Source organism: Petaurus breviceps, unplaced genomic scaffold (assembly GCF_028583685.1).
Source record: "Petaurus breviceps papuanus isolate PSGF00001 unplaced genomic scaffold, PetGlider_PUasm1.0 139, whole genome shotgun sequence".
In the NCBI taxonomy this organism is placed as follows: Eukaryota; Metazoa; Chordata; class Mammalia; order Diprotodontia; family Petauridae; genus Petaurus; species Petaurus breviceps.
In genome coordinates this window covers 12,939,701-12,962,399 of record NW_027185697.1, presented here as the reverse complement: position 1 = coordinate 12,962,399, position 22,699 = coordinate 12,939,701, and the positions used below count along the sequence as shown (strand labels likewise).

Sequence of the window (22,699 nt, the reverse complement as noted above, 5' to 3'; positions counted from 1 at the left end):
AAAAAGCCAATGAGGAGAAGAATGCCTTAAAAAGCTGAATCTGCCAGATGGAAAAGGAATTTCAAAAGCTCATTGAAAAGAATAATTCCTTCAAAATTAGATTGGAGGGGTAGTTAGGTGGCATAGCGAATAGAGCAACGGCCCTGGAGTCAGGAGGGCCTGAGTTCAAATCTGGCCTCAGGCACTTAACACAAAAACTAGCCATGTGCCCTTGGGCAAGTCATTTAATCCCAAGTGCCCTCCAAAAAGCAAAAAAAAAAAAAAATCAGACTGGAGTAAATGGAAGCTAATGACTTTATGAGAAATCAAGATACTATTAAACAGATCCAAACAAATGAAAAAATAGAAGGCAATGTGAAATATCTCATGGGAAAAACCACTGACCTGGAAAATAGATCCAGGAGACAATTTAAAAATTATTGAACTACCTGAAAGCCATGATCAAAAGAAGAGCCTAGAAATCATCCTTCAAGAAATTCTCAAGGAAAATTGCCCTGATATTCTAGAACCAGAGGGCAAAATAGAAATTGAAAAAATTTACCGATCACCTCTTGAAAAAGATCCCAAAAAGAAAACTCCTGGGAATATTATAGCCAAATTCCAGAGTTCCCAGGTCAAGAAGAAAACATAACAAGCAGTCAGGAAGAAACAATTTGAGTATTGTGGAAACACAATTAGGATAACACAAGATCTAGCAGCTTCTACAATAAGGGATCAAAGGGCTTGGAATATGATATTCCAGAGGTCAAAGGGGCTAGGATTAAAATCAAGAATTATACCCAGCAAAACTGAGTATAATGCTTCAAGGGGAAATAAGGTCATTCAATGAAAAACAGGACTTTCAAGTATTCTTGATGAAAAAATACAGCTGAATAGAAAATTTGACTTTCAAATACAAGAAGTAAGAGAAGCACGAGAAGGTAAACAGGAAAAAGAAATCATAAGGAACTTATTAAAGTTGAACTATTTACATTCCTACATGGAAAAATTATAGTTATAACTCATGATACTTTTTCTTAGCATGAGGATTGTTGAAGGGAATATATGTGTGTGTGTGTATATGTATGTATGTATAGGAGAGTGTATATGTATATAAATATATATATGTGAATATGTATATATATATGTACAGGTATACACAGAGGGCACAGGATGAGTTGAATATGAAGGGATAATATCTAAAAAATAAAACTAAAAGGTGAGAGAGGAACATACTGGGAGAAGGAGAAAGGAAGAGCCAGAATAAGGTAAATTATCTCATATAAAAGAGACAAGAGAAAACTTACAATGGAGGGGAAGAGCAGGAAGGTGAAAGGGTCAAATTCTCACTGAGTTTAACTTAAGGAGAGAATAATATACACACTCAATTGGGTATCTTACCTTACAGGAAAGTAGGGGGGAAGGGAATCAGAGGGGGGATGAGAGAAGGGAGGGCAGACTGGGGGAGAGGGTAGTTAGAAGCAAACACTTTTGAAAAGGGACAGGGTCAAAGAAGAAAATAGAATAGGTGGGGGGCAGGATAGGATGGGGGGAAATATAGTCAGTCTTTCACAATATAACTACTATGGAAATGTTTTGTGTAACTACACATGTTTAAAAAAATTGTTTGTTTTTTTTACATGCAACTGGGAAATAAGATACACAGGCACTGAGGTAAAGAAATCCATCTTACCCTACTAGAAAGCTGGGGTGGATGGGAGAGGACATAAGAGAGAACAGATTGGGGGAAGGGGTATTCAGTATGCTAGCTATATTGGGGTGGGGGTAGGGAAAAGATGGGGAGAAAACTTGTAACTCAAAATCTTGTAGAAATGAATGTTGAAAACTAAAAGTAAATAAACAATGGGGGGGGGGGAAGTATGCATTTAACCAACTGATCAGACTTCCTTTCTAAAAAACAACTACGTGGTACAGTGAATAGAGCATCAGCCCTAGAGTCAGGAGGACCTGAGTTCAAATTTGGCCTCTGACACTTAACACAAAAACTAGCTGTGTGACCTTGGGCAAGTCACTTTTAACCACAGTTGCCCTACCTTCTCCCCTCCAAAAAAAAAAAAAGCAAAAAAAAACCCAACTTATCAAAACAAAAGATAAAGAATGCCCTTTTTTATTCTCTTATATGGTACACAATTATGGTATTAATTCAATTATGCAAACAACTAAGGCAGGGAATCTTCTTCCTTTCCGTTATATAGACTTTAAAACTCCTCAGCAGGCAAGGAAATATATCCTCCAAAATATCTATCCTGTAGATATCTTGTAGAAAGCACTGAAATTTTTGTTGAAGGAAAAGAAACCAATTCAATTCAAGTCGATAAACATATATTAAGCACCTTGTATGTACAAAGCAGGGAGAGGCAGCTTGGCAGGAAGGATAGAGAGCTAACCTCAAGCTAGAAAACATGGATTCAAATCCCATCTCTAACACACAACTGGCTGTATAATGCCAGGCAAGTCATTTGTCCTCTCAAGGCCCAGGGCTCTGAGTAACTCTCTCCCATTAAAAAAGGTGCAAAGAAAATTTCCAACCTGAATTAGTCGAGGGAGTTTCCTTACCTGGAAATTCCCTGTAGGAATGAAATTCAATGTCCAGTCCCTGGTTCCTATGAGTAAAGCAAGTAAAACACTGTGCAAGGTGCTAGGGATACAAAAGACAACAAACTAAATAAATGTGCCTGGTCCAGCTTATGCTGGAGGGAATGGGGGGAGGGGAGAAAAGTTAATAAATACATGTCCAAGAGATGCCAATGAGATGCCAAGCAAGTCCAAAGTGGGGGAGCGACAGACAGACACTATCTGTGGTGAGGCAGGGCAGGTCCCCAGAGGGGAGTGAGAAAGGAAACCATCCCAGACACAGGGAGAGGTTTCTGGAGAGGGCTACAGCACACTGCAGACCAGGGAGACAGTGTGGTGCATGGGAAGCAGCAGCTAGCAGGTTCGTTATACTGAAACAGAGAATGTAGAAAGAGGAGTGTGTAAGGGTAAGGGAATATGAAACTCCTCCCTGTCCCTTAATGGGCCTCAAGTGGAACCCAACAGGAGGGGCTTGATTGGAGGGAGGCCCACACCTTTTGTCATTTTGTAATTAGGCAATGGGTCCTGAGGGTTGTAATGTCCTCTGACCCTGAAGAATGGTGCGTGTGCATGTGTGTGTGTGTATGTGTGCGTGTGTGTGTGTGTGTGTGTGTGTGTGTGTGTGTGTGTGTGTGTGTGTGACACTTTGAGGTGAGGTTTTGCTTTGGGGCTCACTTTGGGAAGAGTTGTGTGATTTGGCCAGATAGGACTCTGGGCAGCCATTGAGCCCCCTGGCTATGAAAACCCAGACGTTGGTGCTTCTCCCTCTGGTAACTCAGTATGCAAGTATGAAATGATCAAACAGCTAGAAGCCCTATCTGCTGGTCTGTTGAATTGTGTTATTTTCTCTGTATTTTTTGTCTGCTTATAATTTGTTTGTATTTTCTGAAGTACAGGGTGCTGACTTTTTCCTCTGAACGAAATAAATGATATACACATTTGATTAAAGTAAGATCGTTAACCCTATTTGGCTTGCTTTCCTTTAGAAAAGCAACAGGATCTAAGAACCTGTGCTAGAGGCCATCCTGGGTATGCTAGGGTGCTTGCTGTTACAGCGACATGAAACAAAGGGAGACAAGAGTCAGATGGCAGAGGCCTTAAATGCCAACCTCAGAATTCTCTCTTTATCTCAGGGCAACAGAGAGCCTCTAAAGATTTCTGAGGAGCGCAGCGATCTATCTTTGAAGCATTCCAATTTGGCAGCTACGTGGGAAATGGACTCAGGAGGGAAGAGACCAACAAGGAGGCAACTAGGGCAGAGCCAAGACAGTAGAGAACAGACAGTAACCCAGCTGGACTCTCCAGCAACATTCCCCTCCAAATAACTTTAAAATAATGTCTCATCAAGTACTGGAGCGACAGAGCCAATGAAAGATCAGATGGAGACATTTTTCTGCCTACAACAACTTATGAGGCCTGAAGGACAGATGTGTAACACTGCAGTGGGCAAAGGCCCAAGGTACAGCAGAAGCAACAGCGATGGGCACTGGAAGCAGCCAGGACAGCAGCAGCAGCAGCGATGGGCACTGGAAGCAGCCGGGACAGCAGCAGCAGCAGCGATGGGCACTGGAAGCAGCCGGGACAGCAGCAGCAGCAGCGATGGGCACTGGAAGCAGCCGGGACAGCAGCAGCAGCAGCGATGGGCACTGGAAGCAGCCGGGGCAGCAGCAGCAGCAGCAATTTCAGGAACTCTCAGCCCAGAGAGAGTAAGAAGGCAGGACAACTAGGAAGAAAGAGAGCACGAGGGACCCTCTGCGGGCGGCAGAGGCAGCTGGCAATGACTGGTAATTCTATCATCCATACAGAGTTCTGGGTGGCAGTTCTAGGGCCAAGAAGGATGCTAGCACTTGTGGCTGCAAGGGAACAGGGGCCTGTGCTGGGTGAAGACCACAGTACAGATCAGGAGATTAGTGAGAACACACTGCCCTGGAAGCACTGAAAAGGTGCAAACCTCCAGAATTAGCTCTGAAAACAGCAGCATAAAAGAGCCAGAAGCTTAGGACAGAGCCTTCCCCCCTCAGGAGGGCAGAGCCCAACTTTACGCTGCAAAGTTCAAAGTCAAGACAGAGACTAGAAAAACGATCAAGCAACAAAGAAAGAATCTGACCATTAAAGGCTCCATTGTGACAGGGAACACCAGGACATAAACTCAGAAGACGACAATCACATGAAAACAGCTACAAGCAAAGATTCAAAGAAAAATGCTAATTGGACCCAAGGCCAGGAAGAATTACTGGAAAAATTAAAAAAGAGAGAGAGATGAGAGTGGTAGAGGAAAAGTTGGGAAAAGAAATGAAGAGTGATGCAAGAAAATTATGAAAAGAGAATAGCTTGGTAAAGAGGCAAAAAAAAAATACACACGCCCATATATAGAGATATCTAGAAACACACACACACTGAAGAAAATAACACCTTAAAATAACAGAATTGGCCAAATGGTTAAAGTGGCACAAAAATTCACTGAAGAAAAGAACCTCTTAGAGCAGAACTAGGAGAAATTTGTACACAATTACAGACACAATGTATATGTGATGAACAACTTTGATAGACTGGATTCTTCTCAGCAATGCAGGGTTATAAGTAAACTCCAAAAGACTCATGATGGAAAGAGCTGTCTAACATTCAGAGAAAGAACTAGAAAGAACAGAGTTTGAATGCAGATTGAAGCAAACTACCTGCTCTTTTTTTTTTTTCTTGTTTGGTTTTGTTTCCTCTTTCCCACTGTTCATTCCATCCGATACAATCCTCTTTAAAACCTGACTAATGTCTAATGTGAAAGTATTTGTAGATCCTATACTTGATTGTATGCCACCATGGGGGAGGGGGAGAAAATCTGAAACTCAAGGAATTGTGGAACTGAATCTTGTAAACTAAAAGTAAACAAAGACCAAAAAATTTTTTTAATTTAAAAAAAAAGAAAACCTCTTAAAAAGCAGGCTAGATCAAATAGAAAGAGAGACTGAAGGAAATCATTCCTTAAATATTATAATTGGGCAACTGGAAGTTAATGACTCCATGAGACATCAAAAAATAAAAAATAAAACCAAGTCAAAAGAATGAAAAAAATATGAAATATCCCATCAGAAAAACAACTGACCTGAAAAATAGACAGAGAAGGGATAACTGAAGAATTGGCCTATATGAAAGCAAAGATCAGAAAAAGAATCTGGACATTATATTTCAATAAATTATAAAGGAAACTTCCCAGATATCTTAGGACCAGAGGGTAAAACAGAAACTGAAAGAATCTACCAATAAACTCCTCAAAAAGATCCTAAAATGAGAACTCCCAGAAATATTGTAGTCAAATTATAATTACAAACTAGGAAATATTATAAGTCACCAGAAAAAAACAATTCAAATATCATGGAACTAAGCCAGGATCACACAAGATTTAGCAACTTCCATGTTAAAGAGTAATACTTAGGACAGGGGTGGGGAACCTGTAGTCTCTAGGTTCTCAAGTGCAGTCATCTGACAGAATACAAACTTCATAGAACAAATCCCTTTAATGAAAGGATTTGTTCTGTAAAACTTGAACTCTATCAAAAGACCACATCCAAGGATCTAGAAGGCCACATATGGCCTCAAGGCTGCAGGTTCCCCACCCGTCTTAGAATATGATATTCTGAAAGGCAAAGGAGCTAGGATTACAAACAAGAACAACCCACCCAGGGATTAAAATGGATATTTAAATGAAATAGAGGACTTTCAAGTACTCCTGGTGCAAAAACCAGAGCTGAATAGAAAATTTTACATTCAAACTCAAGACTCAAGAGAACCATAAAAAGGTAAACATGGAGTAATCATAAGGGTCTCAATAAAGTTAAACTGTTTACATTCCTTTATGGGAAGATGATACACGTAATGCCTAAGAACTTGATAATTACTAGGGCAATTAGGACACAAGGACAGAGGGAATGGATATAAATTGATTATGCTGGGATGATCTTAAAAAAATGAAGAGGTGAGAAAAAAGGATGCACTGGGAGAAGGGAAAAGGGAAAGGCAGAATGGGGAAATTTTCTCACATAAAAGAGGCATGGAAGGAAAAGCTTTTATACTGGGAGGAAGTAGGATGGAGGTAAGGGAGGAATGGCAAGAAGAAGGTGGGGGTATGATAGGCAGTACCTGAACCTCACTCACATTGGAGTTGCTTCAAAGAGGGAAGCATACACACACACCACACACACACACACACACACACACACACACACACACACACTCAGTTGGGTACAGAACTCTTATCTTATCCAGTAAGGAAATAGAAGGGGAATAGGAGAAAGAAATAGGGAATAGAGAAAATGATAAAAGGGAGGGTAGAGGGGGAAGGCATGGTCAGAAGAAAGACTTATGAGGAAGGACAGGATAAACAGAGAGAGAAGGGAAGGCCATATGGCAGTGAGTAAGAGCGCCAGCCCCAGCGCTGGAAGACCCGGAATTGGTTCCGGCCTCAGATATTTGGCACCCACACAAAATAGCTGGTGGTGTAACCTTGAGCAAGTTACTTAACCCCAATTGCTTTAAAGAATAAAATAAAGAGAGAAGGATAATCAGTAAAACTACATTTTGCTAAAAGGTACCACAGACAATAAAGTAATATCAAAAACATTTAATGGCAAGTTTCTCTGATAAAGGTCTCATTTCTCAAATATACAGGGAACTGAGTCAAATTCATAAAAAAAAAAGGGTCATTCCCCAATTGAAAAATGGCTAAAGGATATAAACATGCAGTTTTTCAGGAGAAATCAAAGATATCTATAGTCATATGAAAAAATGTTCTACATCACTAAATAATTAGATTAATGTAAACTAAAACAACTCTGAGGTACCACCTCACACCTATGAGGAATGACAGATGCTAATGAAGCGGAGGGGAAATAGGTACGCTAATAAACTGTCAGTGGAGTTGTGAACTGGTCCAACCATTCTGGAGAACAGTTTGGAACTATACCCAAAGGGCTATCAAACCCAGCAAGGCTACTACTAGAACTGTAACTCACAGAGATCAAAGAAAAAGGAAAAGGACATATGTACAAAAATACTTACAATAGTTCTTGTGGTGACAAAGAATTTAACATCAAGGGGCTGCTCATTAGCTGGGAAATGGCTGAACAAGTTACAGCATATGACTGTAATGGAATACTACTGTACTTTAAGCCAGGAGGTGGGGGGGAGGGGTTAGGAAGGTTTCAGGAAAACCTGGGAGGACTTTTGTGAACTATAAACTGATGCACACTGAAGTGAAAAGAACCAGGAGATTACTGTGCACAGTAATAGCGATGTTATAATGATGATCAACTGTGAAAGGAAAATCAAATTTAACAGACCATTCTTAAGTCATTCAATGTACACAGTGATACCTAAGTCAACCAGTTCTTTAAAAGAGGCATTTCGCAAATACAGAGTACCAAGAAAAACACCCATCTTTCTTCAAAAGCATTTTTTTAAGAGATTTTAGTGGGAGAGGAAAGAAAGAAGAAAATTCTGTTTTCCCCACTGATTTTGGCCTTGTAAAGCTCCCAGAAGCAGGACAATATAGCCCACATTCTGATAGTTGGTCTTTTTAAGCCCACCAAAGAAAGACTGACCAAATGAGTACCCCAAATGACATTTCACTGAAATCTTGAGGAGGCAACTCACTAAAACAAGGTCTAGTACAGGAAGAAATTTGGAGAAACCTCATGGTATGATATTAATGAGCCAGCATGATACCAACCAATTTTTTTTCTAAGCTTTTCTGGGAATAAGCAATCAATAGCTGTGGGAAGAAAATTAACTTTAATCACACAGCTCAAAGAAAATGTAATGTTAAATAAAATTTGGCAGTAGAGACTTATTAATACATGAATTTCAAAAAATAGAACTTCCCAACCATCTTCTCTTCCTCCTAATACTCCAGCCATCATCCCTTTCCCCTAACCACTGTCCCAATACCTAAATCTTGAGACCCTGCCTCTTGATCACAAAGAGCCAGGCTTTTTGTTTATCTGGCCCAGAACCAGGTCTCCTCATCACTTCCTTGCAGTCTCAGCACCAGCCTATTCTCCCAGTTCTAGCTTCTCTTTATATGCTGAGGGTAAGAGTTGTCTTACTGGATGCTCTACATAGTGACTGGCAAACAGTAATGCTTAATTATTTATCCAAGGACTTCAGATTCAACTTTGATCTTCTGGAATACTTCTGTCTCATCTGCTCCATACTACCAAGGGAAAAGCCCAGGGCAGCTGGTCGGAGGCAAGGTTCCCACACTCCCTCTGATATGCACTGGACCTCATCTGAAATCAAGAGGTTAGGCCAGACAGCTCAGAACATCCCTCTTAATAGACACCAAAATAAAAAATTAAAAAAATAAATTTTTTTCTTGATCTCTAGAGCAAGAATGTGAGGTATTTTGTGTAAAATAAACATAGGTACAGAGCTCTGTACATAAGATCCTAAGTCTCATGTTACAGTGATGTAGATTTTAACCTCATGGATCCTTCTGAACTATGGGTAAGGGAAACATTCTTGAACAAACAAGGCAGATAAACCAGACAATTTTGATTACACAAAATATAAAAACTGTTCCCAAATAAAATCAGTGAAGTTAAATTTTAGAAGAGAAACTGTTTTAACTGGGGGAAAAATCTCAGTAGCAAGTTTCTCTGATAACGGCTCAATAATCAAGATACATAAAAAACAAGCAAATGGATAAGAACAAGGACAATTCCCCAAGAGTTAAGAAATTCAAGAATATGAAGTTTTCAATATAAGAAAATCAAGTTATCAACAACTACATTTTTAAATGTTCCAAATCATTGTTTTAAAAAATGGAAACATAAATGAAAACAACACTGAGGTTTCCCCTCACATCCATAAAATTGGTAAAGATAATGAAAAAAGAAAACGACAACTATTTGAGGGGACATGGGAAAACAGATATAATATTATGTTATAACTGTGAATCGGTTAGGCCATGCTAGAAAGCAGTTTGGACCCACACCCTAAAAGTGGCTAAGCTGTGCATACCCTCTGACCCAGTGATAATAATACTGGGCATATACTTACTCCAAAGGCAGTCAAAGACAAAGGAAATGGACCCTTACAAAAACACTCATAGCAAAGAACAGGAAACTCAAGAGATGCCCTCCAACTAGGAAATGGCTGAACAAATTACAGCAGATGAACATAATGGAATATTTGCGGTAAAAATGATGAAAAGGGGTGGCTAGGCGGCACAGTGAATAGAGCACTGGCCCTGGAGTCAGGAGGACCTGAGTTCAAATCCAGCCTCAGACACTCAATACTTACTAGCTGTGTGACCTTGGGCAAGTCACTTAACCCCAACTGCCCTGCCTTCCCCCCTCCAAAAAAAAAAAAAAGATGAAAAGACATACTGAAAGAAAGCTGGAAAGACTTGTATGAACTGATACAGAATGAAGTGAGCAAAACTGGGAGAAAAAAAGTATACAACGACTACAAAGTTATGAAAAGCAGCTCCAAAAAGCTTGGGAACTATGAACAATGCTGTAACCAACTACATCAAATGGTGAAGGCGGCTAGCTAAATGTCTAAAATAAGACATGCATTGTCAGATTTGGTCAGATGCACAGCTTGTTTTGTTTACTATGCTTATTTTTTACTAGGGAATTGAGAGTGTGGGGTGGGCATTAAGGAGTAAGGCTAGGGAAAAAACAAATATTCACTGCTAATCTCTTAGAAGAGTCAGTCCTTAGGCCTTCACTTTCTCAATGACCATTTACTTTTCAGCCCTTCACAAACTGACCTCCAAAGGGAAAAACCCTAGTGAAAATGCTTTCTCCAAAGCTCCCCACCAGCTTCTGATAGCCTTGTCTCTTGGAATCAGAAGTGCAAGGTACCACCTCCCACCCCCCCACTCTCCCGTGCCCCCCGAACAGTGCTAACAAGAGGTCATACAGAGGATTGGAAGACCTCTGGTGAAGACAGCACCTGCTTCCCCCGGCATGCCAAAACCTTTCCAAAGGGCTATCATAAGCATTACATTTTGTCTCATGTCAAAACTACTGGGACCCAGAAGAGCAAGTCTCCTTCCTATTCCTTTTGTTCCTCCTCCCCCTCCTCAGTCTGAGTCCTTCCACAAGGTCTCCAAGCCCTTTGCTATCCTGGTCATGCTCTGAACTTTACTAAAATCCTCTCCTCCCACCCCCCAACAATGAGCCTGGTACTGTAGGGGCAGTTCACCTCCCACACTCCAGGGGCCAGGGTTTTTCTAATGAAGCCTCCGCAAACATTAGCACTGGGGTCCCATGTTGTACTTCTAGTTCATACCAACTTGGCAGTCTACTAAAACCCTCACAGTTTTAACATAAACACCCCCAAACTGCACCTGTAAAAATGATTTATTCCTCATTATTACCATTTTCAAACTGCCTGGTTTCATTTTGTGACAGCAATGGTTATGTATTTGTGCTTCTGCAGCCATAATAAGGCTGACCCCGAACATACAACTTTGAGCAGATGAAATCAGACTGAGCTGGATTCCCCACCTTTCCCTAGCCCCCGTCAGATAAGTGATCGATTTCGTCCCATGTATACATTTCATCGCTCTCTTCTATTGTGTTTTCACTTCTGTGGGTTTTATGGATGAATATTACTCCAAGGAATCATACAAACACTACAGCTTTCAAAGAGTACGTACGCTTCAGTGTGGCACCAATGCGATATTTACAGTGCCCACAATCACGATAAAGATCATGACTATAAGTATTGCATGACATTCAATAGCAAAATATGCCAGACTCTCCAGATAGAAGATAGAACTGAAGCATCTATTTAGACATCAGAAAACAGAATCCCAAAACCAGTAAGCCAATTCCATCATAGTACCAAAGATATTCAGAAGCCATAATAACCCTGAGAGCCACAGCATCCTTCAGCCTTCCCACAAACCAATATAAGGTCAATATTTACTCACAAACCTCTCTATCTCCTTGCCTGAGCTCCTCTCTCCCCCACCACCTAGCTAGATCTGACTGGCTTCCTGTGGGCTCAGCTTCCCTTCAGCAAATTCCTCCCACCACAGGCTCCATTCAGCTTATTAGGGGGCAGAGTTTACTTTCAAAGCAGGGGGGGTCTTCAAACTCCCCCCAGGTCTATTAAGGGAGAGGGAAGATCTTCAAATTCCCATTAAGTGATAGAGATACTGCAAATGGTTGTTGATGTGGGGAAATCTAACATTCTAGAATCATTCAAAACCACAATGAAATAGGATCAATCACACTTAAGGGCAAAGCAAAGTGTTGTCAAAAAAAAAAAAAAAAAGCCAATAACTGACAAATTATTGCAGCAAAACAAACTAGTTACTCCTTAGAAAACAAGCAATGCCTTTCAAAGGGACCTAGAAAATAGAGGTCTGATTACTGACTTCCCCCACAATAAGGCAGAAGCTTTTTAAAGCTGGAAGAAGGTTAAGAAGACCAGCTGCTAACTGCTACCATGGAAAATGCATGCTTATCAAGCACAAGACAAAAAGACTGGAGCACTAAATCCTGGGAAAAGGTAACTTACTTAAAAACGTCACCTTTTCATTTAAAGTGAACCTAATAAGATTTGGCCACCTTCCTCAAACTATAAAACATCCACTCGAAAGAATGTTCTAGAATTTTTTACTTCCAGTGGGCAGAGAAATCTTGTCCGCACTGAAGGAATGATGAACTCTGATAAACATATTGATATGAGAAGCAGAACTGTTACTAAATTACAGAAATTCCCCCTTGTACCATACCACAAGTCACAAATGGTTAAGAAATGTATGTGAGCGATCTAGGTAAACATTCACTCAACAAGCATTTTAAACACTTACAACGGCAAAAATTCGGTCCCTTCTCTGAAGAGCTCACACCGTCTACAATGTGACTAGAAGAAAACACGGCCTGGAAACTCACCTGAATTAAACTGCATTGAAAACCTATGGGTCACAACCCAGACTAGACTTAGGAAAATAGTTCATCCAAGCTACACTGAATATCCAACATGACAAAAGTTTGATTTCATTACAAATTAAAGAATATGGGTCCCAAAGAACTTGCTAAATGAGCACCCGCCTTAATGGAATGACCCTGACAGTTGCTAACTATTAGGTAACCATCACCTATCTCCTAGAACTGGGTTGTCCAAACTCAAACAGAAACAGGGCCACAAAACCATACAGAAGGATCCCAGTGGGCTACACATTGACTTTATTTTAAAATATATTGTTACCTATGTTTTCATGTATTTATTATCTTTATTCATTGTATTTATATTTTTGTTTTTATTTTTTATAAGTATTAACAAATGAAAGTAGAATGAGAGAATGAATGAACCACACTAGCCTGGTTACTTCTCTCCTCTTGGTTTCAGGCTTTTCATCTGTAAAAGGAAGGGATTAAACTAGATGAGCCTTCTAACACTAACACTGTGATCGGGCAGGTCTATCCCCTAGAAACATTATAAAAATGGCTCTGTTTTTCATAAAACAAAAGATAAAAAGATGAATTGCTAGAACTTGTCACTGGATCCTAGCACAGAGTAAGTCATGTAATTATGAACACAACCTAGAAATTTCTAAACTGGAATAACGATCTCAAAAGCACTTCTGTGCTACTGAGTTAGACAAATTAAAGAGAAAAATCCAGTCTTTCAAGATTTCAGTTATGTAGGCAATAGCACATCAGTTTCCTGTAATGCCTACCAAGGAAACCACTGCTAGGCAGAAGTGACAGGGCTTTTCCTTGTCACACTGAACCCATTTGCTATATGAAAAACCTGCTTCTGTTACTTCACTGATAAAGAAGGCAGCAAAGTAATCTTAATCTGCCACACTGAAGGCTGTAAGTATTCATCCTCTACAGGTCAAGTCACATCTTCCCAGACCCAAGTATCTATCACACTGGATCAAGCAAGACCAACAAAGGCACTCCCAAAGAAAGCACATGCGATGACATTTCTGAGGACAAAATTTAAAACGATAAATCAAAAGACTTCACGGAAAAAAATTCCTAAAAGAAAACATAATCAAAATCAATTTACTCAATATAAGTAAACAATAATGTTAATTAATAGCCTTTCATTTCTTTTTTTTTTTCCTTCTCAAGGAGAAGTTTAGTTTCACTCACACAATATCCAGAAGGACATCAGTTTCCTCAGGCTAATAGCCCAATTCTGAATTACTTTTAACTTACTCATTTTAGAAAAACCCACAAACGTGCACAGAAGATCTAGCTTTTTTTGTTTCTGTCCTTTTATGCTTCCTAACCCTCCCTAAAGACTGTTTTCTCTTCTCTCTATTCCTCTTCCCTCTCCATTGCCAGGATTGTTATCTGATCTTTGCCAGGCATCAGATCTCTAAGGTAACTGGAGTCCCAAACCACAAAGGGCTTCAGAGATTATTGTCAACACCTAGAATTACATTCAAAAGCAAGTAAGCAGCTGGTACATGGTGTGCTATATGAGTAAAATGTGCTCTTTATGATAAAATCCCCAAACCAGATGGAGCCTACGCCTAGGGCTTACAAGTAGAAACTACATAGAACTACAATTCTATAGTAAATCAATCTGGAGGTTAAAAATTCAAGGAAGGTTCATCAGAAAACATCACAGGCTTTCAGCTAAACACAAATACTATAAGTTCAACACATCTTAGCCAGACATTATTTAATGGCACTGAAATACAGATCTGGGGGCTCTTTAAGACCACTTGAAAGCCATGCTGGAATAGAACCTTTCTTAACATCTTAAAGGGACACATGTCACCCGACTGCCACTACCTGTTTGCTTCTGACTCTGTCAGCATTGTAGATATTAATGTATAAAACCATTTGTGGTTTGGGACTTAGCCAACTTATTCTGTGCCAACTGCCAAAGAAGTCAGGATGTTTTTGTAAATCACTTGGTAATCCTGGGATGAAAAGTGTTACACATGGCTCAGCTAATTAAAGGAGATTGAGCATAATTAAAAGCCTTGCCTAAAATTTTCAAAGAAAAAGGCAAAAAGATATCAATGCAGTACTGAATGGGTATCTTGTTCTGTCCAATTCAAATCAATGCCAGCTTGATTCATAGAAGACCTCTAGCTTAAGCTGTAGACTACCTCATTTAATTCAGTCATATTTCAATTTCAGGGGGAAAGGAAGAAGCATTTATTAAATGTCTACTATGTGCCAAGCACTGAGCATTCTACAAATATAACCTCATTTGACATTCTGATTTTCCTGCTGTTATGTATAGTCCATATCATTCAAGGATTACGATATTTTTTTTTTTAACAAAACAAACACCTCTTGGTAAGGAAGCAAACAATATTGATACTCCACAGATAAAATAAAATTATAATTTACTCCAAGACCTCTGAAAACGAACCACAATTGTGTTCCCCAAATATTAGTATTTAGTGGAAGCCTACTGGTTATATAAAGGTATATATTTTCTTGAATCCTATCAAACTAGGGTCTAGTTAGGTAAGCCAACATAGCAAAAAGAACACTGGAATTAGAATTTTAGAATTTAGTTTCAAATCCCAGGTCTGACAACCTATAATCTCTTTAATCTCTATCAGTCTCGGATCCCTCCTGGTAAAATGGGAATAATACTCCATATGTTGTGTGCCTCACAGGGCTGTGGTAAGAAAAATGTTTCACAAACTAGATGAATGTCATTAAGGACCAAAAACACTTCTTGCCTGTTGATGCAGACCCTGGCGATGTGCCTTAAGGCCTCCATGATCTCTCAGAACACCTCCCACAGGAACCATCAACAACTTCTCATCACGCCAGATTCTTGTCCCTCATGTCCCACAAGGGCAGCCCTGGGCCTTTCAGAATTCCCTAGATATCAATGTGGCACCCAAGCTTTCTCGTCCTTCCCCATATGGCCGGCCCACTTCCTTTTCTGAACATGTATTTCCTGTGACATTTTTTTAGAAATATAAACTAACCAGATGAAAATGTTTTATGAGAAACTCCACATGACATACTCTACTGCTAGGAATCACAAGACCTAAAAAGATTTCATGGACAAACTCTTGCAGTGGATGTGCAGGTTCAACACAGTATTTTTTAAAAATCAGATAAAATAAGGAACTGTCTGTAAAATTCAAACCAACAAACACGAACATTCTCTACCGCACACACTACTCTAGAAGCCGGCTCTCAAAAAGCTCACCACTCTAGTAGGGCATATAAAACACAATTATCATACAAAATGGCATGAGTGCACCACACTGACACAGAACAAGAGCTTTGAGAATCTAAAGGAAATAGAGACAGATTACCATCAAGTAAAAGGATCAAGGAAGAGAATTTCTAGAACTAACATTTGAAATGGACCTTAGCCCCTTGGAAATATCATAACCAAAGAGAAAGGCCCCAAGAGTTCAATTTGATTGCAGCATAAAGTTCTGAGTGAGAATTTGAGGTAAGGCTGTAAAGGGAGGCCAGAGTCAGACTGGCTCTACCAGGAGAAACCCAAGTTTCTGTCAAGAACCAGTGTGAGCACCAGCTCCAATGTGAGGCTGCTCCCAATCCCCCCCCCTTAAGGGTTCTCATTGCCCTAGCTATCTTGTATGAAATCTGAAAAGACTTAGCAATGTACACAAAGTCTTCTCCACTATGTAAGTTTCTTGTTTCATTTTTCTTTGTATTCACAGTGTTCTGACACACCTGGAATACAGTAGATGCCAATAAACGCATGACTGATTGAGCTTGGAGCTGTAGCTGAGTCTGAATCATATTTGATCAGCAACAGGGAACCACTGGAAAGCTGTGACATGATCAGAGCTGTGTATCAGAATGACTAATACACAGAGAGAAAGACTGGTTACAGAGGAGGGGTCCAAGGCTCGTGAGCACACAGGCAGGGAGGGGCAGGAATGGAATCCGAACCCACGTCCTCCAATTCCAGAGCCAACAGTATTATATTCCTTCCACTGTGTCATGTTCAGCTTCCCAGGGTTTTCGTCATGGCACCAGCACTAACTAGTCATGTGATATGGGTGGCATCACTTTTGCTCTCAAGGCCTCAATTTCCTTACCAGAGGAGCTTGGATCAAAACAGAGAACAGGATGAAAAGTCAAAGACCCTGAGTTCAAATCCCGTGTGACCACCTCCTTATGCTTCAAGAGTTTAAGCTGCAAGACCTGTTAAGTCCCTTTCAGATTTAGAAAATGGGAAGGGGAATGTCAAGATGACCTATGTCTTATTGCATTTGTTATTAAGATCCCCTATCACTTTCTAGAACTGATGCCCAGCTCCTCAGTTTGTGGCAATTTTTGTTTTTTTAAAGTGGGTTTTCAGGCACCGATGAGAGAGTTTCTCATCTTTTCCTTTATGGATAGTTCCAACTTAAACTGTCACCTTCTCTAGGACAAAATAAGCTCCAGAAAATCTTTACTGCTAGGGAAAACCCTGGGTCCTGGGCTCTCTTCCCAGGTTGGTGAACTGAGAGACAAAAGAAAAGGTCAAAATCCCCAAGAATCTGGGACAAGGGGTAAACCTCAAGTCCTCTCATGCAGGCCACTGTCTGATAAAACCCTTCACTGTGTCTGCCCCAAATCTCTTCAAAGAGCTGTCTGTGAGAATTCTGACTACCCTCCTTGCAGATGGAATTTCCTCTGTCCAACCTACCAGTTTTCTGACCAATATCTGACCAATAACAGTTTAAGTGTTAGGGGATCCCAGGCTCTCCTCAAGTTTCAACTTGGTTCCACCCTCTAAATCATCTTCTTGTCTATCTCCATTATGTCCTGGGTTGCTTCCTAGCACCCTTCCCAGAGGCTGGCCGCCTGGAGGTGAGGGATCGCTAGTCATCAGCTGGTAAACTCTTCCTCCTTCAGGGAGCTTTCTCTAACACCAGGTGAACTCCAACAGACGGGGCAATGAACATGTGATACCAGGTACTGTCACTTATCTTTCTAGGTGCACATCCTTCAATCAAACAGCAAACTTCTCCTGGGCACAGGCTATCTTACAGTCTTTCTATCATTACCCGCTAGAGCCTGCCCAACATTACTTCACAGAAGGCAACTGGTAAGTGGAAATTATGATGAGGAAGGAACAAAGAGGTCACCAGTCATATTAGAGCAATTACATCTTTTAAATGATTACGAAGTAACAGCTGTGTATATGAGAAAAACACCCAGTGCTGATGGGCAGAAGATGGTTATTTTGAAGCTTATTTTAAAAGAATGTCTTCAAGTAAAAGTTATACACATAACTTCAGCATTACTGATGAAATGTGAAGCAACTAGTTTTATTCTTCCATTCAAATGAAGACAGCTTTTTTTTAAAGTACAAGTTAATGGTTTACCACCTCTTCTGGCTATCCAGGAAAGAACCAAGCAGAAGACAGAAAATCTGGGACCATTCTGAAAGATAAATGTCCCAAAGAAACTGACACTCTTTGACTAGGCCTCAGAATCCATCCATACTCCAAATATCCTTTCCAAGGGCTGTTTCATTTTTCTCCATGCTCAGTGCCTAGCAATGCCTTTATTTATACTTCTCCCCTTCCTGCTCCCTTCCCCACCCCAAAGTCTTTCCACCTATCTAAGTCTTATTAAGCACACAGTAGGTGTTTACTTAATGACTGTTGATTGACTGACTGATGAATGTGTTTTATTTTACTTAACAGTAAATCTATAATTTTTTTCTATCTTTTACTTCACAATCACCTACATTAACAATTAAAGGGAAAAACCTAATAACTTACCTCTGAGCTGATGTACAAAATTAATGAAAGAATGATGAGGAAAAACTTTTAGATGGATATTAGAACAAAAGTTGCTTTAAGAACTGATTAACTTCTCCTCTTTCCAGTCAAACAGGTCTGCATTAATCACAACTCTGAAGTGAAAAGGGACTCCCAAGTATACCCATGCCTCTCAGTGCTCTTTTTCACTGATGCCTGGAATAAGAAGCAGAAAAGAACTGATTTTTTTTAAAGCTACAACTGTCACTAATGATAGCAACAAAGCAAGAAGGAGACAGAGACAGAAAGAGACAGACAGAAAGGAGAGAGTGACAGAGACAGAGAGAAAGAGAAAGAAACAGAGACAGAGAGAAAGGTGAGAGACAAAGAGAAAAAGAGAAAGAAAATGCGTTAGGTGAGGTACTAAATGTCTAAGAAAACTAGGTTCTTTGAAAATCAGTGCTTTAAAAAAAAAACCATAGGGGCGGCTAGGTGGCTCAGTGAATAGAGCACCAGCCCTGGAGTCAGGAGGACCTGAGTTCAAATCCAACTTCAGATACTTAACACAAAAACTAGACATGTGACTTGGGTAAGTCACTTAACGCCAACTGCCCTCCAAAAAGAAAAAAAAAAGTCTTGTGGCAAACCAGAATAATTCCTTTTACTACAAATAATCCATTTTAATTTGGAGATATGTGCTTTTCCACCCATTGAAGATACAACTGTCAACATCAATAAATCTATGATAAGATCATAGCATCAGAGCTGAAAGCAACTCTGAAGGTCCAAAAGACAGCTATGGACGGTCATTTGCTAAACATGAATAATCATTTCCACAGAAATCATTTAAACATAACTTGGAAGATGGAGAATATTTGTGAGGAATAATAATCGGCTATATTTTAAATATTCAAAGCAAACATAATATTACAAACAAAGCAAACATAATATTCAATATAATCTTGTACTTTGGTTTTAAAGCATCCAACTAAAGGAACAATCATTAATATTATTAAATCATAGTCCTTTATATTTTATTCAAGAAAAATTCCAGTGAAATATAGCCAGTAGAATACAACAACCAGCTAGCTGTCTGCCTAGCCACCTGAAATGCATCTCATCCTTTCACCCTGAGGCAAGGCTGAATACAGAGATGGCATCCTTACTCTCAAAAAGCTACCTAGACAGGTGCCCTCGCATGCTCGCACATGCACACACGAGCACACATGCACACGCACACACAAAGAGTCTGGGATATTAAGTGAATAAAGTAGATTAGGGGTCAATGTGGTTAGAGAAGATCCTACCTCCAACCTCTCCTCTACAACTTAGTGTCTTCTTCAGGAGTCTCCACCCTATCCACTCCATCTCCCCCACCCCCCAAAAAAAATATCCAGTATGCATCACATCAGCACTCCTCTGACGTCAATCCCCTTCTCAAACATCTTTAAAGGATTTTCACAGACCTTATGCCAAAGTCCAACCTTCTTGGACTTATTTCCAAATCCCTTCATGACCTCAACCTACAATAATAACAGCAAGAATAACAATAATAGTCAGCATTTACATAGAGAGCTTTAAGGTTTGCAAAGCATCTTACAAACATTACCTCATTTGATATTAACACCATAGGAGGTAGGTGCTATTATCATCTCCATTTTACAGATGAGGAAACTGAGGCAGACAAAGGTCAAATGGCTTGCCTACTGCCACACAGCTAAGCGTCTCAGGTCACATTTGCACTTGGGTCTTCCTGATTCCCAGCCCAGAGCGCTACCCTCTGTACCACCTAAGTGCCTCCCAGAGTCCACCATGCTGATTTCCACCTCCAGGCCTTCACTTCCACTTCTTTTCCCTCCTGCTCCCTCATGACCTGGTTCATGATCCTCCAATTATACATGCCTCTCCTACTCCCACAACCTGAACTCCCCTCTCTAAATATCTAGAACAGAGGTGTCAAACTAGGAAATGTTTAACAAAATAAATAAAAATACACTAAAAGATAAAAAAATGTTCCTTTATGGTTTTCCAGGTCACCATTCGGCCAGCGGTAATCCTTGGTAACTGAGAACATTTTGCATTTATGTGCATGTGCACTCACACAACACTGGACACCTTGGTAAGCACACCAGCTGATGCTCTTGGTGGCAGATATGTGTGGGGACCCGAGGGCTCATGATATTTAGAGCTGGAAAGAGCAGAAGAGGCCATCTAACCCAACACCCTCACTTAACCCCAGAGGAACCGAAGACACTGAGAAAAAAGGCCACAGTGAGTGGCAGAGTCGGCGGGTGAGTCCATAGCGAGCTCGGTGCACTGGCCAGCAGGAGGGTTACAATGTTTCCCTCATCGCTGCTCTCTTCAGGGCTCTTTCCCTGAGCGCTCTGCAGCCTTGCACACCGCGGATCAGCGTCTCCTGGACGCTCTCTTCTCTCTAGGATTTCTCTCTCCCGGTTCTCCCCCTACCTCTCTGGCCACCCCTGCTCTGTCTCCCTGGCTGGCTCCTCCTCCAGATCGCCCCTAACCCGGGCAGCCCCAGTCTGTCCTGGCCCCTCTTCCTTCTCCCTTAGTCACTGGCAGACCCACTCAGCTCCCAGGCATTTCACGACCGTCGTTGCCGATGATACTCCCATCTACCTTCCTTGTCCCAAGCTCTCCGCTGACCGCGGTCTCCAATGTCCAGCTGCCTTTCAGACAGGGCCCATCGCCTTCCCTCCTCAGGGCCCCTGCCCACACACCTGACCTGCGGCACACGAACTCCACACCCCCCTATATATCCCACCTTCTGCCGAGGCTCTATGCAGCCTGCTCTCCTCCACTGCCCTCAGCCCTCCAGCTTGGAAGGTGGTAACACTGACAGCGGCTGGCCTTCCTGCCTCAGGCGTCTCCCCCCTCCAGCCCATCCTCACTCAGTTATCAAATTAATCTAGCACACAGACCTGACAAGGGCTCCCTATCACCCGGGAATCAAAAGCAACGTTCTCTGGCGCGGCATTCAAGGCCCTGCACAACCAGGCCTCTCCCTACCTTTCCCCAATAACCACAACCCAGCGGCTTGGGCCTCTGACTGCTTCTCATCTGCAGACTCTGGGCACCCCCTGGCTGCCCCCGGCCTCTCCTCTCCACAGGAGGCCCTCCTCTGTACCCCCGTGTCAGCGCTGCGCCAGCGCATGGCAGGCGCCTAATCAATGCTTGGTGACCGCTCCATCTCAGTCCCTACAGCCCCAGTGCCGGTGTACCCCGCCCCCCTCCTCCCACCCTCCCCCCAGAGGGCCGCGTCGGCTCCTGACCGCCTTCCCCGGGGTGCCCTCCAGGGGGCGCGGCCCCGCAGCACAGATGAAGCTAGGTGGCGCTCAATTCCAAAGACCCTCCTTCTCCACGGCCCGAGCCCCCCCCCCCGGGGTCAGGGGCGGGGCCCGGGGTCAGAGGGCGGGGCCTGGGGGTCAGGGCGCACAGCCCTGGGTCAGGGGCCCCCGCGGCTCGGCGTCTCCGCGGCCCAGGCCGGGGCCAGGAGGGCCGAGACCCTGAGGAAGGGGCCGGGCCCGACGGCTCCGCCCGAGGCAACGCCTCCGGAGCCCCCGGACCGCGGCGGGGGGGACGGCACCGGCAGGGACAAGCTCGGGGACGGAGGAGGCCCCCCCGGAGTCCGCACTGCACACACCCCCTCCCCGAAGGGCCGGGACCACCTGGCACGAGAGCCCGGGAGCCGGCAGCCGGCGAACTCCGCCCCAAGCCGCCGAATGGCGGCGGGAGGCGGGGGAAGGGAAAGGGCCGGCTCCGCAGGGCCCGGGTTGGGGAAGGTCTCAAGGCCATGCCCCCCAGGAGCGCGCGCGCAGCCGTGCCGCCACCACTACTCACCCCTCGCTTCCCCCCGGGCGGCCCCGCTCCCGCCTGCTCCTCCTCCTCCGGCCTCCGCTCACCCTGCCGCTGGTCTGCCGCCTCCGCCGCCTCCTTCTCCCCTTGAGCCTGCTCTCCCTCTCCCAGGCCGGGAGCCGGCGCCGGCGGCTCCATGTTGGCGCCTCTCTTGCCCAAGACTCAATAGCGACCGCCGACCGTTGGCTGCCCGCGCAGGCTCACTGGGCTCCCGCTCGCGCGCCCCGCTCCTGCGTCGCGCGGGGCTGCTGGGGAGTCTTCGCTGGCGCTCCGGTTGCTAAGGACGCTGGGCCCGTGGGGAAGGGGGGGGTGGCGCATGCGTGATAGGAAGAGTGAGGGAGTCCCGGAGCCGGCCTCTGTACTGAAAACTAGGGCAGGCTCAGGCCCCGCCCCTCACCTGGGGAGCGGAGCTGTGAAGGGCGGCAGGAGGCCACTTGTGGGCCTCTGGGACCGCAGGAGCGAGCGGAAAAACTTGTACATCGCTGGTGGTGCGAAAAATCAGCTTCTAAAGAAACAGAGCGTGCAGTGCGCGTGCCTCCGCGATCTCCCCCTCTAGCATTTCGG

At 42.8% G+C, this 22,699-nt stretch overlaps 1 protein-coding gene across 1 annotated transcript in view; it reads right to left on the bottom strand.

The window, feature by feature from the left end:
- The window catches only part of ALMS1 (ALMS1 centrosome and basal body associated protein), a 146,315-nt gene extending 123,969 nt beyond the window's left edge, over positions 1-22,346 (bottom strand). Inside the window, exon 1 of the mRNA XM_069067353.1 lies at positions 22,121-22,346. Coding sequence (XP_068923454.1) covers positions 22,121-22,273 — 153 coding nt within the window. The 5' untranslated portion in view covers positions 22,274-22,346. The remainder of the gene's footprint in view (positions 1-22,120) is intronic.
- Positions 22,347-22,699: the final 353 nt, after the last annotated feature.